The sequence below is a fragment of the Hyaena hyaena genome, unplaced genomic scaffold (genome assembly GCF_003009895.1).
Source record: "Hyaena hyaena isolate Hyena2069 unplaced genomic scaffold, ASM300989v1 scaffold_417, whole genome shotgun sequence".
In the NCBI taxonomy this organism is placed as follows: Eukaryota; Metazoa; Chordata; class Mammalia; order Carnivora; family Hyaenidae; genus Hyaena; species Hyaena hyaena.
In genome coordinates this window covers 485,209-500,137 of record NW_024081050.1, presented here as the reverse complement: position 1 = coordinate 500,137, position 14,929 = coordinate 485,209, and the positions used below count along the sequence as shown (strand labels likewise).

Sequence of the window (14,929 nt, the reverse complement as noted above, 5' to 3'; positions counted from 1 at the left end):
GATGGAAATAATATTAACTAGATGAACCATGAAGTAATAACAAAAATGAGTTGAACTCTACAAAGGGATTTGAGAAGAGCTAAATTATGGAATCTATCAAAAAGGGAAATAAGAGTTAACAACTTAAAGTGTACCATCTGTAGCTTATTTAGTTACGATAACTCATTTCAGGCCAATTTGTTGTATTTTGCATACTTAGTATGTGAATTATGCAACCACTGAGAATTATTTAATAAGCAGATAAATATAAACCATAAATCACTTTATCCTAGTCCTGTAAAGTAATCTGGATTGCCCTCCTCCTTTTTAAGTCATTTTTTTTAAGTGTTAAGTTCTGTTCAGGATAAAATACTATTTAAAAATTAGATTGAAATTTGGTTCACTGGACAGAAATACACTTCATTAACTTCATTAACTAGAATGTCTTTATTGACAATTTTTACCTCTGATTTTCCTCATTTCAAAGGAAGAAATCATGAAAATATTCTGGTACACATTTATTCAATTTACATAATGGCAAACTAAAATCAAATACATATTAGAATAAGATCAAAAGAAGCCTTTAAACCATTCTCTCATGAGACTCACTGAATTTGCAAGACCTTCATATTATTTCAGTAGTGGTAAAAAATATATGCTAGCCCAGCACTTTATTATGCAAGAAGCAATAGAGAAGAAAGAAATATTCAGTTGCCATAATTAATAATCTTATTCATTGTGGGGAATGAAACACAATTGCATAAACCATTAGTAAATGTGACTCCCCTCTTAAATTATATTATAGTTGTTGCCCTTGTATAGTAAATATAGACGAAAAGTGTTGCTTTGGCAAGAGAAGAGTATGCTTCTAAAGTATTTAATCAAGTAGGTAGTCATTTTGAAAAACATTTATGTTTATATGTGACTATAATATTTCATGATTGGAGACCCTATAATTTCTACAAGAAAGTAAAAATAATTGAAAAAATGTGATTTGGCACAGAAAAGAGCATTGCCCAATAAATATGCCTACTTTTTTTGAAGCAAATCTTTCCCTAGACTTTAAACATATATTCCTTAAGTTTGTTAAAATTATTTTATCATCCTCAGTGAGATATGAACCATAATCCCTAAAAGAAAAGGTCTAAGGCATTCTAATGAGTAAGTTCAATTCTTAAAGACCAGAATTCTGTGAATACTTTGCCAACCACTCACCACTTCTGCCAAGTGTCATGCTGTCTCTGCTGCACTCTGTACCAGGGAGATATAAGCATGGCCGAGTGTGTAGGATGATCTGAGTGGGGGAGTCACACTTCTTAACAACAGAGTGCCATTACTGAGATTTCTAAGGCTTGATCTCTATACTATGGGGAAAGAAAAGAAATGGAGATAGAAAGCCATCTCACAGAGTAACTTTGCCCTTGTTACTATAGATTTCTAAGTCTTAGAAAGAGTGGGAGGAGCCACGAATCTGTTCCTTGAACCACCCTTTAATCTGGTAATTTTTAATTCAAAGCCACCTAAATGGTGGTATTGGGTATGTCTGGTGTGTGTTAAGCACCCTCAGTAGAAATTATTGTTATTTAAATGACTACTGAAGTAAGAATGCAACCTGTTTAGTGAACTGGAAACTTGAAGATTCCTGCCACAAAATAATTTGGTTACTGTGTTTCAGTGTTGCTGTGTTAAATTTTTCTGTGATTGAATATTGTAAAGCGCAAATCCTTCATACTACTTTCACATTTTCTAAAACAATTATAATTATGTTACGGTTTTAAAAAAAATGTATACTTTAGGTATAAATGTCGACCTTATAATCTCTGGTTAATAGCTTTGAATTCATGGAGGTTTCATTTTTTTAGTGGTGATATAGCAAAAATATTTAACTTTGTACTCATATTCTTTTATTAGGATTTGGAACTTGGAAGGAATGCAGACAGCTCATTTTGTTCTTCATTCCCCTGGAATGAGTGTGTGCTGGCATCCTGAGGAAACATTTAAGGTTGTTATTTACAACTTAGCTTTCTTTTATCAAGTTGAAAAGACATATACATGTATAATGCTTTTGCAGAAATCTGGTCTGGATCACTATTGGAAGAATCAAGCGGTACTGAGAGATCCTTGGAAGGGAGGAGGTTTATCGTACACCTGTGGGCTCAGAGGAGATCATTCTCCAGAGGTCTGACCCCAGAGCATCAGCAGAGGGAGTAATTTATAGCCTTTTAACTTCTCCATTCGTCATTAATGCATGAGACAAGCAGTGTGGGAAGAAGAACCCAGAAGAGGGAGCCTTTGATCAGGGACACGTATTTCCTTATCAGTCCTGCCGGCCATCTTATAACAGATTTTTCCCTATCATTACATGCATACATAGAAGAGAAAAATCAATTACTTTTTCCACCTCAGGAACTCTACTTGTCATAAATGCATTTGGACTAGTCCAGAATTCTGTAACTTAAAAGCTCTGTAATTAAGTTTTTTATTTTACAGCCATCATCCATAAATAGCATTTTTTTCAGAGTACATTTGATAGATTGCAATAAAAAACACTGATGCCTGGACTGTCTAGTAGCAGTATTCATTAGGGAAAAAAAAAGTTAAAATCCATTCTTGTGAGCCATAACGTGTAATCAGAAAGCATCAGTGGCGTAAGGCAAATTTGACCTAGCTGCAGCGGTATTCAATTCTTATTCAAAGCAGAGCTTTCTAAACTTCTAAAAATATATTGCAAGTTATTATCTGTTGACCTTAGTTATTATTTCATTGAGAAGATCAGCTACATTCAGTAAGAATTCTCTCATTTCCCAGTATCTTCTCTTGGGCATCACTCTATTTTATCTTTCCCTAGAACCATAGAAGTTCCCTTGTTCATCTTCTTAAACTTAATTCTCTAGCTGTGTAGAGCTCATGCCAGTTCCTTAGGTATCTTGATTTTATATCTCTCTAATGTCTTCGTGCTTCTCCATTGGCTCTTTTCTGTCCTCATACTTGAAAAGAAATATAAGCCCACTTAATTATGGCAAACACTTACACAGTATTTGTATGTACTTGGCCCTTTGTCAGCATTTCATGTTACCTTACTTAATCCTCATGGCAACCTTATGGGATAGCAAACAAGTATGATCCTCATTTTACAGATAAGGAGACCACTTCTGTCTTAAAACTCTGCTCACTTGATCTTTAAAGCTGTATTATTCTAGTCCTCTTGAGCATCTCTACATGTATCTTCCCTTTTTCTTTCTTCTCTGACAACTCTTCTTTTACCATGTATTTGTGAATTGTTGCAAGAGGTAATTCTCACCTATCCTGTGCCCTTTGTTGTAAGAGAGTATAAAAGAATGAATAAAGCCCTTGCCCTTAAGTTACACAATGACTGACACATGAGGAAAAAAAAACATGTAGGTAAACACAATAACACATTTTAAGTGTTTGAATAAAAAAACCTAATAAGTAGAATGATGACATTAAAAAAGGATTAATCAGATCTGCTCATAGCCTTAACAGAGAAGGTAATCCTGAGCTGAGATACCCCAGACTATATAACTGTGTTCTTTGAACTTTGGGATGCCATGAAAACTTGTTTCAGGCCTATTGGATCTTTCATCAATACAACTATATACTGTTTATGTACATGAATAAAATTTTCCAATTTATTCATATTACATATGTAGGGATTATTCCATGTAGAAGTATTATTCTTGAAGCTAGGTCCCATATTTATTTTATGCCAAATTTCTCCCCTGTAGTAGTAAGTCTACTTGGATTATAATTAGGGATCCTACCTAAATGTTAATATCATCATGTATAAATACAATAGGTAACTTTTTAAAATCTGTGACCTGGGACACCTGGGTAGCTCAGTTGAACATCCAACTTTGGCTCAGGTCATGATCTTGTGGTTCGTGAGTTTAAGCTCATTGCTGTCAGCCTATCAGCACAGACCTTGCTTCAGATCCTCTCTTCCCCTCTCTCTGCCCTTCCCCCACTTGCACTCTTCCAAAAAAATATTTAAAAATTTAAAAAATAAAATATATGACTTAGATGAGAAATGAGAATTTTTCTTACAACCTCTGTCCCAAAACTTACAGCTTAATGCTTGTGATTCAGATCCCTTTCCTTCATATGCTTTAAGTTAATTTCTGTTTTTCTTCTGTATATCATTAAAACTCCAACCCACCTCATCTCCTTTTTTTATTGTTTCCATGACTTCAGAATGTTTAGAAATCCCTGTTGTAAAGTACATAAACTCAAAATTCTGAAATCACTTTTGATGTCTTCCTGCCCTTATATGCAAAAATTTCCAGGTTTTTAATGTTTCCTTCCCTGTTACTAAAACACATTCCTCCATCATTAAGGTACATTCTTCACCATTCTGTTTTCATATGTAACTCTTGCCACGGCTTAGCTTGTTTTAAAAATTTTGGCTCTCCACTCTTTGATTTTCTTGCCTACTTTAGTTAGACTAATCTTAAAATATCAGTTTCATCATATCACCCCTAAACTCAAAAACCTAAAATACAGAAAAACAACACAGAAGTGATTAAGAATATGGACTCTTAAGATAACTGCCTGGAGTCAAACCCCAGTTTCACCACTTACTGGCTGTGTGATCTCTGGTAAGTTACAAAAGCTCTCAACTGCCTTTACTTCCTCCTCTTGTAAAGTGGAAGCTCATAAAGACTAAATGAGTGAACCCTTATAAAGTCCTTAAAAGAGAACCTGGCACATAATAAGCACTCAGTCAATTTTAGCTGCTTGTCATTATTGACACCATTACTACTAAAGCTAGTGGTTCTCTGGGGGCTACCATATCCATTCAAGCCCAGATTTTTTGTTTGGATATGCTTAGCCTGGATGAAAATGAAGCAGCCAGACAAGAGAGATAGGTCCATGATTACCTGACTCATAGGATGCATAGGAAAATCATATGAGGTGTGAACTATGCAGAAAGAGCCATGTTGGGGCGCCTGGGTGACTCAGTGGGTTAAGTGTCCAACTCAGGTCATCATATCACAGTTGATGAGTTTGAGCCCAGTGTCTGGCTATGTGCTGACAGCTCAGAGCCTGGAGCCTGCTTTGGTTTCTTTGTCTCCCTCTCTACCCCTTCTCACACTCATGCTCGCTTTCTCTCTCTCTCTCGCTCTCTCTCTCAAAAACATTAAAAAATATTTTTTTAAAGAGCCATGTAATCTGGAAAGTACAAAGCAAATTCTAGGGCTGCCTGGGTGGCTCTGTCGGTTAAGCATCCAACTTCGGCTCAGGTCATGATCTCACAGTTCGTGGGTTCAAGTCCCGCATCGAGCTCTGTGCTAACAGCTCAGAGCCTGGAACCTGCTTCAGATTCTGTGTCTGCCTCTCTTTCTGCCCCTCCCCTGATCACACTGTCTCTCAAAAATAAATGTTAAAAAAAAAAAAAAATGCAATTCTAGTGTTTAATAGTAAAAGATACAAAAGTCAAAAGATCATGAGAAATTAAGATCTTAAATCCAATTAACCACAATTGGAACTAGGATTTTACTAGGTAGTAATAACAGAAACCAGAGTTTAAGATGTCATGCAGTCAGAGAATTGGGACTAAGGACATCTCAGTCTCTGACTCTGAGAGAATAGAGAACTGCTAAATGAAATGAGGTGTGACAACCGACATTTGTTGAATGCTGAGTGCCAGGAATTGTGCTGAGCATTTTATATGTGTTCTCTTGTAATTCTCACAAAGCACTCTGAAGTTGATAACATTATTCTGTCCATTTCATAGATAAGAAAACTGAAGCACCAAAAGGTTAATAAGTAATTTTTCCAAGGCCACACAGGCACAGATTTGACCTCATTCTGGTTCAAGTACTCATGTTCTGTGCTGCAAAAGATATTTCCTCTGTGAAAATTCAGTACATATTCTGTTTAAGGTTCTGAGAAGTCCTAAAGGAAAAATTCCTCTGTACATTTTAGCTCCAGCAGTTCCCAAACTTATTTAATTTTTTTACTCTATCTGCTTTCAACCAAAAAAACAAACAAACAAACAAACAAAAAACCCCAAACACTATCATCATAATTGAGCACAGTTTTAAAAGGATAAATAAGGGGCACCTGGGTGGCTCTCAGTCACTGGTTAAGTATCCTACTTTCGTTCAGGTCATGATCTCACCATTCCTGAGTTCAAGACCCACATTGGACTCTGCACTGGCCGCTCAGAGCCTGGAGCCTGCTTTGGATTCTTTGTCTCCCTCTCTTTGGCCCTTTCCTGATCTTGCTCTGTCTCTCTCTCTCAAAAATAAACATTAAAATAAAAATTTTTTAAGGATAAATAACAGAGATGAGTTTTAAATCTGACTTTAACCTATAGTAATAGCTAATGTTTTCTGAGTGCCTGTTCTGTGCTAAGACAGTTCTGAGTGCTTGTCATGTGTTAACTCATACCATCTTTATACTAGGAAGTAAGTGCTATAATTATCTCCACTTTTACTGATGATGACCTGATGCACAGCGAGGTCATTTGCTCAAGATCATAGAGCAGAACTAGGACCCACCCAAGTAGTCTCGCTAACAAAGGCCCCATTTTAAACCCAACTACTTTATTGCCCCTCCTAATTTAGGACCTAAGCCCAGATAGACTTTGCCCATCCACAGTGCATAATTTACATCTGAAATCCTTAAGATTTTTAGAGTCAGGCTCAAAATCCCAAATATTTTTTTTAGGTCCTGTTAAGGCTTCCTTGGTCTCCTCTCATTTCTACTGCTTCTTCCCAATCCTCACCATTCCCACACACTTGACCATTCACCAGTCTTCACAGTCTAGCTCATAGTAAGAAATACATGTACTCTATAGTCAGTCGGACCTGGGTTCAAGACCGGAGTTCAAATGGAGGCTTTGCCACAGGCTAGCAGTGAGACTTAAACAAGTTACTCTTGACACTACGCTTCAGTCTCCTTTCTGAAAAATGGAATTAATGATAGTAATTATGTCATCCAGTGCTTAAAAGGATTCAATAAGGCAGGGCATATAAAGATCATTGTTGCATTTGGTTTTGTTGTATATGTCATTGACCTCATGTTATTGTTAGTATTATTTAAACATTCTGCCTATTAAAGAATAATTTTAAATTCCACTTTTTCTATTAAGAATCCTATAACTGCAAAGACTACCAATATTCTACCTATATTCTATGTTTAGTCTTTTTTCATAATTCTCATCTTGAGGTGGAAATTTCTTGATATCAAGGATCATGTCTTCTACTTTCTTTAGGAATTAGCATAGTATTTTGCATACACATGTGTATGTAATCTTCATTATTCACAGTTCCATATTTGCAAGTTTGTCTGCTCATCAAAATTTATTTATAACCCCAAAGTCAATACTCAGTGGCATTTCAGTCACAGACCTGCTCAGAGCAACAAGAAATTTGAGGCAGCTAATGTGCATATTTCCACCTAAGGGTGAAAGAGGCTAGTGATCTGCTTTCTTGTTTTAGCTCTCATACTGTAAACAGGTGTCCTGTTTGTGGTCTGTTTAGTGCCACATTTTTGTGTTTTTGTTTGTAATTTCACCATGTAAAACAGTCCCCCAAGCATAAGCACTGAAGTACCGTCTAGGGTTCCTAAGTGTCAGAAGACTGTGATGTGCTCTATGGAAAAAATACATGTATTAGGTAAGTTTTGTTCAGGAGTGAGTTATAGTGCTGTTGGCTGTGAGTTCTATGTTAATGAAGCATATATATGAAATAAGGTATCTTTAAACATACCTAAGACAAGATTACATATTGATCAGTTGACAAAAATGTTATGCCCAGAGACTCACTAGAACCCAACCCTTTATTTTCTCTAGGATCAATGTTCGGTATTCACTAATTTGTTTGCAGCAACTTTATAGATTCTAAGTAACATGAATAATGAGACTCAACTGTGTGTCAGCAGCAGATGAGCTGGGGTAGATGCTTGGTAAAGGTCTCTTAGATAAATAATAGAATGACTGCCAATAGTCCTGAGCATGTGTGTCTTATTAGACATTATGTTTTTATTAGAAATGGTAACAATACTTTTATAGTATTTTATGGGTTTAGGAAAGTACTTGTATATACAGTATCATGTTTTAGCTATATGCTAACTTTTTATTTCTTTTATAGTTTACTGTCAAGTTGGTTTCCGTATAACACCCAGTGCTCATCCCAACAAGTGCCCTCCTCCATGCCCATCACCTCCTTTCCCCTCTCCCCCCTCCCATCAGCCCTCAATTTGTTCTCAGTATTCAAAGAGTCTCTAATGGTTTGCCTCCCTCCTCTCCCCAGCTATTTTTCCCCTTCTCCTCCCCCATGGTCCTCCATTAAGTTTCTCCTAATCCACCTGTAAATGAAAACATATGGTCTTTCTCTGACTGACTTATTTCACTCAATAGAACACCCTCAAGTTCCATCCATGTTGCTACAAATGGCCAGATTTCATTCTTTCTCATTACCATGTAGTATTCCATTGTATAGATAAACCACATCTTCTTGATCCATTCGTCAGTTGATGGACACTTAGGCTGTTTCCATGATTTCGCTATTGTTGAGAGTGCTGCTGTGAACATTGGAGTACATGTGCTTCTATGCATCAGCACTCCTGTATCCCTTGGGTAAATCCCTAGCAATGCTATCGCTGGGTCATAAGGTAGTTCTATTGTTAATTTTTTGAGGAACCTCCTCACTGTTTTCCAGAGGGGCTGCACCAGTTTACATTCCCACCAACAGTGTAGGGAGGGTCCCCGTTTCTCCACATCCTCACCAGAATCTATAGTCTCCTTATTTGTTCATTTTAGCCACTCTGACCGGCGTGAGGTGGTATCTCAGTGTGGTTTTGATTTGTATTTCCCTGTTGATGAGTGACTATATCGTTTCATGTGTCTTTTGGCCATCTGGATGTCCTCTTTGGAGAAGTGTCTGTTCATGTCTTCTGCCCATTTCTTCACTGGATTATTTGTTTTTCGGGTGTGGAGCTTGATGAGTTCCTTATGTATTTTGGATACTAGCCCTTTACCCGGTGCATCATTTGAAACTATCTTTTCCCATTCTGTCAGTTGCCTGCTTTCTCCTCTAGGGTTTTGATAGTTTCCTGTCTTACATTCAGGTACTTCATCCATTTTGATTTTATTTTTGCATATGGTATAAGAAAGTGATCTAGTTTCAGGGCACCTGAGTGGCTCAGTCGGTTAAGCGTCCGACTTCAGCTCAGGTCATGATCTCACGGTTCGTGGGTTCGAGCCCCTGTGTCAGGCTCTGTGCTGACAGCTAGCTCAGATCCTGGAGCCTGCTTCGGATTCTGTGTTTCCCTCTCTCTCTGACCCTCCCCTGCTCACACTGTCTGTCTGTCTGTCTGTCTCTTTCTCTCTCTCTCTCAGAAATAAATAAAACATTAAAAAATGTTTTTTTTAAAGTAAGTGATTACATAGGGATACATATAAAAAAATAAAATTAAATTAAATAAATAAAAAGTAAGTGATCTAATTTCATTCATTTGCATGTTGCTGTCCAGTTCTCCCAGCACCATCTGTTAAAGAGGCTGTCTTCTTTCCATTGGATACTCTTTCCTGCTTTGTCAAAGATTAGTTGGCCATACATTTGTGGGTCCAATTCTGAGTTCTCTATTCTATTCCATTGGTCTATGTGTCTGTTTTTGTGCCAATACCATACTACATGGTAACTTTTTGAGTCTGATGTAATTATCCCGCATTTTATAGATAAGAGCAAACTCCAGGTCACTCAACAGATTAGTAGAACCTAGGATTATTGACACTAAGTCTCTCATTCTTTCCAGGCTACCGCTGCTACTTCACATCTTCAGGGAGGTTTTCACCTTAACATAATTAGAATTACAAGAACATTTTGTAAAAGTGAGAACTTTACAGAAAATGTAGAGAGTTTTTAAACTATTTCGTTTGGGCAACAACTGCTTATGCACTTATATATTCATAGCAGTCTGTTTACCTTAATTCCCACAAATGGTATCCAAATGCCCTTCTTTTAAGTCTAAGAAACAGATTTTTTCACATTTTAATATTTTATAAAATTGATATTTATAACTTTTTGCATTGATAAAGTATTTCTTAGGAAGGAGGGATAGGGGAAGCAAGCAAGCAAACTCATTACCCAACATCTTAAATCAGTAGTATTTTAGAATGAAGGAAATATTGAAGTAAGAGTAACTACTATTTATTGAGTGAGTGGCTAGTAGGTGTCAGGCACTGTACTGGATGCTACAGCTAGAGATATTACTCATTTAATCAACACAGCAATGCTGTAACTGTTCTTATCCTCACATATACATTTTGGAGATGAGAAAGTTGCCAATCAAAGACTTGTAACTTGGCCAGTCATTCAGCTTTTAGGTGAGGGAAACAGCCTTGCTCCCCAGGCCTATATGTGCTCTGCGTTCCATTCTGGAAAGAAACTCACATCACATAAGGATATGTAACACATACGCATCTCTGTTGCAAAATACGCACTTAGCTATCCTTTATAGGCAATATAACTTAAAGGTATAACTTTTTCCAGAATGATTCTTTGGGCTTATTTTTTCCTGGTAACCATACATCATCATTTAAAATTGTAGCCAATGTTCTTGAATCTTTCTTTTGCCGATTTTCTGTAAGCTTTTTTATATTTGATAGAGACTCTTACATAGGCTTCTCCCGTTTTATTTGCATTTGATGTCCTGTTTGTAATATATGCAAATGTTTGCATATCACTATATAATATTTCTGCCTCAGATTTGGCTAGTGAATTAGGTGATTTTTTTTCTGTCTTACAGCTGATGGTTGCAGAGAAGAATGGAACAATCCGGTTTTATGATCTTTTGGCTCAACAGGCTATTTTATCTCTTGAATCAGAACAGATGCCATTAATGTCAGCCCACTGGTGCTTAAAAAACACCTTCAAAGTTGGAGCTGTCGCAGGAAATGACTGGTTAATTTGGGATATTACTCGATCCAGGTACTTCCTTAGCATATTATTCATCTGCTGCTTACCCAAAAAGTCAGTCACTATTGCTAAAGGATCCATTGAGCCATTCTTGTATACCCAAGCCTCACTGTAATCAAAAATAAGTCCCTCTTGTAGAAGGAGCAGAGCTATGGGTTTTCACATAACAGAGATAGATGCCCATGCTTTACAGATTCCTTTGAGAGTAACCCAGAAAGAACATTGCAAAGGAAGAATTCTTAGACCTGGGCAATATTTACTTATGTTAAAAAAGAACAACAACAGAAAAACACTGACTCTGTTGAATGACGGCATTCTGTAACAGTTCTAAATTATGTCTGTGTCTCTAATGTATTTCGTTTGTTAATCCAGTGCTTATTTGAAATTTTATAACAGTTTAAGTACATTGGGTATTGTGTCCTCTAAAGAGAGAATACTTTTTAAATCTTGGTTTAAGTTCCTCTACTTGAGACAAGCATGTAAATCCATAAAATGCAAAATGTTACCTTTTAGTTATCCTCAAGATAAGAGACCTGTCCACATGGACCAAGCCTGCTTATTCAGGTAATGTACCATTTTTGTTGGAGCTGTATTTGATATTTTTAGTTTGGTTACTTTGTTGCATGCCGTGACCCCACCTGGAATACTTTCCCAGTCCTATCCTTTGTTCTGAGTTGTTTGGGGGTGTTTTTGGTTTTATTTTCTGACTATTTTATAAATGGTTATTTTGCTTTCCTAACTAACTCTTTGCTTTTGTCTTTTTGTCTGGGTGAGAAAGTGATTTGTTTTCCCAATATTTTCTTTGAAAAATTTTATAAAATACAAAACACATTGCCACTCCACTAATACCACTCCAATGATTTGGAGTATATGCGTCCTTATTGTTTGTTCTAATAAAGATATAAAATGTAGGTGGACCCATGTTTATGCATATAAACTTCATTGCTGTGCTTCAAATGAGAACACACTATATTATATATCTGTGACTTTTTCTCTACTTAAATTAATATATGTCTACCTTGTTCTTTCTTATTGATTTTTACATAATATTCCATTGTATATTTATTATGTTTTATGTGTATTTATGTGTGTTTATGTATATTGTCATATTTACTATTAATAAAATTAAATAAAATCAATTAAAATTAGTAATAAAATATATTTATTAAATAATAATATTACTATTATGTAATAATAATATATTCCATTGTGTATTTATTATGTTAATGTTAATATGTATTATGTTTATATATTCCATTCCATGATTCCATTAGGGTGCTTTTAGTTTCAAGTGACATGAAGACTTACTAAAAGAGAATAAAGCCAGTAGAACATTCATTATATGCTGTATTTCATCAAATCTAAAATACCCTCAATAAAATTCTAGAACTTAGGGACACCATTATTTTTTGTACACCTTAGAAAAAACTACATTCAACAAAATGTAAAAATGCCATAGATTATAAGACGCAGTCTGATTTCAGAAATGTGAGCACATCACAGAGAGGTGATGCTTCGGAAGGAGGCAGCTTGCGATGAGCTTAGTAGCTCATCAGCGCCAACTGAGAGTTCAGACCTTTCCCTCTGCCTTCTGCAAGGGCAGGGCTTTGGGCTTGTTGCTTCACAGTCACAAGATGAACACCAGGGCTCCAACATCAGGGCCTCATACATGCTTGTCCAAAGAGGAGAGGAAAGAGCACTCCTCTTTTACGAGGGATTACTGTCATTACCCTCACTCAGTTGTGCCTCATCCCTTGGGGTCGGACACACTGCCAGAATGTAGTTGGGGTTCAGTTAGCATGGGAAAAGGGCAGAAAGGCTGTAGGGCAAGCAACTAATAATGTCTGCCCATATGAAAATACTAACTAGCCTTTTGATTTTTGCTGTTATTGTTGTTTATCAACAAACTCTTTCTTTTTTCTTATATCTTCCCTAGTGCCCTTAACGGTAGTACTGGACATGTTGCTGGAATACTTGTCGATTCATTAATTCATTATATTTCAGTGTCTATGAGATCTTAAAACTTTAATGCTTAAACATCTAAATAGGTGTTTGTATCATCCTAAGGAGTTTAAATGCATGAGTTTATTGATAATTTTACAGCAAATGTCAGTAAGAACAGTAAATGTTTTTTTGAATATATTGCACTGCGAAATATTTTATATCTCTGATGCCGTATTTGTATCTCGTACCACACCGTCAGCCCTTTGGTTACAAGAAAGAAACTGCTAACTTTGTGTAACTTTGGAACTTAATAAGGTGGCACATGTAAGCACTTAATAAATATTCACAAAATGAGAAAATATTTATAGCTAACTTCCCTGGAATTTCCAGTCTGTGAAGCTGTATTAACAAATTTAGACTTAAAAATTATTGGTTTTATGCAAAAAGAAATAACTTGTTTTAGAAAAGCTTGTAGTTATCTGTAGAATACTCTACTTCTTTTTTGTCTTTTCTTAGGTGGTCTACAGTTAACGAAAATTTGTTTGCAACCACTGGTTATCCTGGCAAAATGACAAGCCAGTTTCAAATTCATCATTTAGGACACCCTCAGGTAATATGGAGTTGTTTTGTGGCATATATGTTTTTACATTTGTGTTTCTTACTTTTCTACTTATAACCCCCAAGTTTGTAATGTGTAACTAAAGACATTTGTGAATGTCTTATCTGCTCAAAATAGTTGGAAAGAGAAAGCATTTTTTGATTTTTAAACCACCACTAGTAACAGACGTTTTGCCAGTATTCATGTAAGAAGAATTTTACTTCTTCTGTTTTATTTCCCTCTTCATTTAAATATAGTAATTTTGCTTGCTTGCTTGGTTTAGGCTACAAAAATGATTGAATCTCAGCTGCTCCAGTTATTTGTAGATTGTTTGTATCCTTCATTCTAGCCAGCTGCAAACAAATAATGTGTATTTCACCTATGAGGGAGCATATTTTTAATTCTGTTTCTGCTACATTAAACAAAGACAAATTCGCACTGCATTTCTTATTTTTGAAGGGTGGTTTTTACCTATTAATTTTGGTGATTTATTGAGTTTCTCTAATCTTTCACATATTTTGTAGCCTGTCCTCATTGGTTCTGTAGCCGTTGGATCTGGCCTTTCCTGGCATAGAACTCTCCCACTGTGTGCAATTGGAGGAGACCACAAGCTATTGTTTTGGGTAACTGAAATGTAAAACAAATTTTCTGCGTACCTTAGATCCATAAACTTTGTACTTTTAATACATATTTTGGAGAACTCCCTATTTTTATATCAAATATACTATAAGCTCTAGAAATGTCCCAGTTGTTGGTTTTGTTAAATAAAATGTTAATGGTTTGAAAAATCATTTTCTAGCTCTGTTCTGTATGTGCATGTATGTGTGTTTATGTATACGTATATATATGTACACATACACAAACAGAATATTTTTTAAAATCATCTTTCAAGACTATAATTGACTCAGCAGCTCCAGAACAGAGATGATTTTATCACAAATTATCTAAAGTATATCCTGTCCTCTATACTTTAAGTATATGCTGTTTTCCTAATTCTCAGAGACACTAACATTTACAAAAGTAAGAAAAGGTCTTTCCTTGCAGTGTTACTCTGGAGGTTATCAAATGATATGTGTGGGTATATGCATCTTTGTTAGCAGTCTCTATGTGTAAGGGTCTTACAACTTACTCAGTAATTATAAAAGATTGTCATTCAACTAAATATAAAGAATGATTTTCACTTTCTTAAAAATGTGACTGATTGACTCAATCCTGTTGACTATATACAGATTTCTTTTGACTAGATCTCAACATTCTTAGAACATCTGTTGTATGGGATAAAGCTTACCTTGAAAAATTAATTATAATTAATATCTTTAACAGCCTCTGACTCTTATGAATCTTCACCATTTTTATCAAGAAACTGAGATGTTTTTGAGATGTCACCTAGCGGCAGTAAAACATCACTGACAGCACAGAGCCTGCTGTCTTTCTCTGACCTTCCCCCCTGCTATCCCTTCTC

At 35.9% G+C, this 14,929-nt stretch overlaps 1 protein-coding gene across 2 annotated transcripts in view; it reads left to right on the top strand.

Moving 5' to 3' along the window:
- NUP37 (nucleoporin 37) overlaps positions 1-14,258 on the top strand; it is a 42,699-nt gene extending 28,441 nt beyond the window's left edge. For both annotated transcript variants that reach the window (XM_039252494.1, XM_039252495.1), the window contains exons 6-10: positions 1,891-1,981; positions 10,756-10,937; positions 11,439-11,489; positions 13,386-13,479; positions 13,992-14,258. In XM_039252494.1, the coding sequence (XP_039108425.1) occupies positions 1,891-1,981; positions 10,756-10,937; positions 11,439-11,489; positions 13,386-13,479; positions 13,992-14,105 (532 nt within the window). In that variant the 3' untranslated portion in view covers positions 14,106-14,258. The remainder of the gene's footprint in view (positions 1-1,890; positions 1,982-10,755; positions 10,938-11,438; positions 11,490-13,385; positions 13,480-13,991) is intronic.
- Positions 14,259-14,929: the final 671 nt, after the last annotated feature.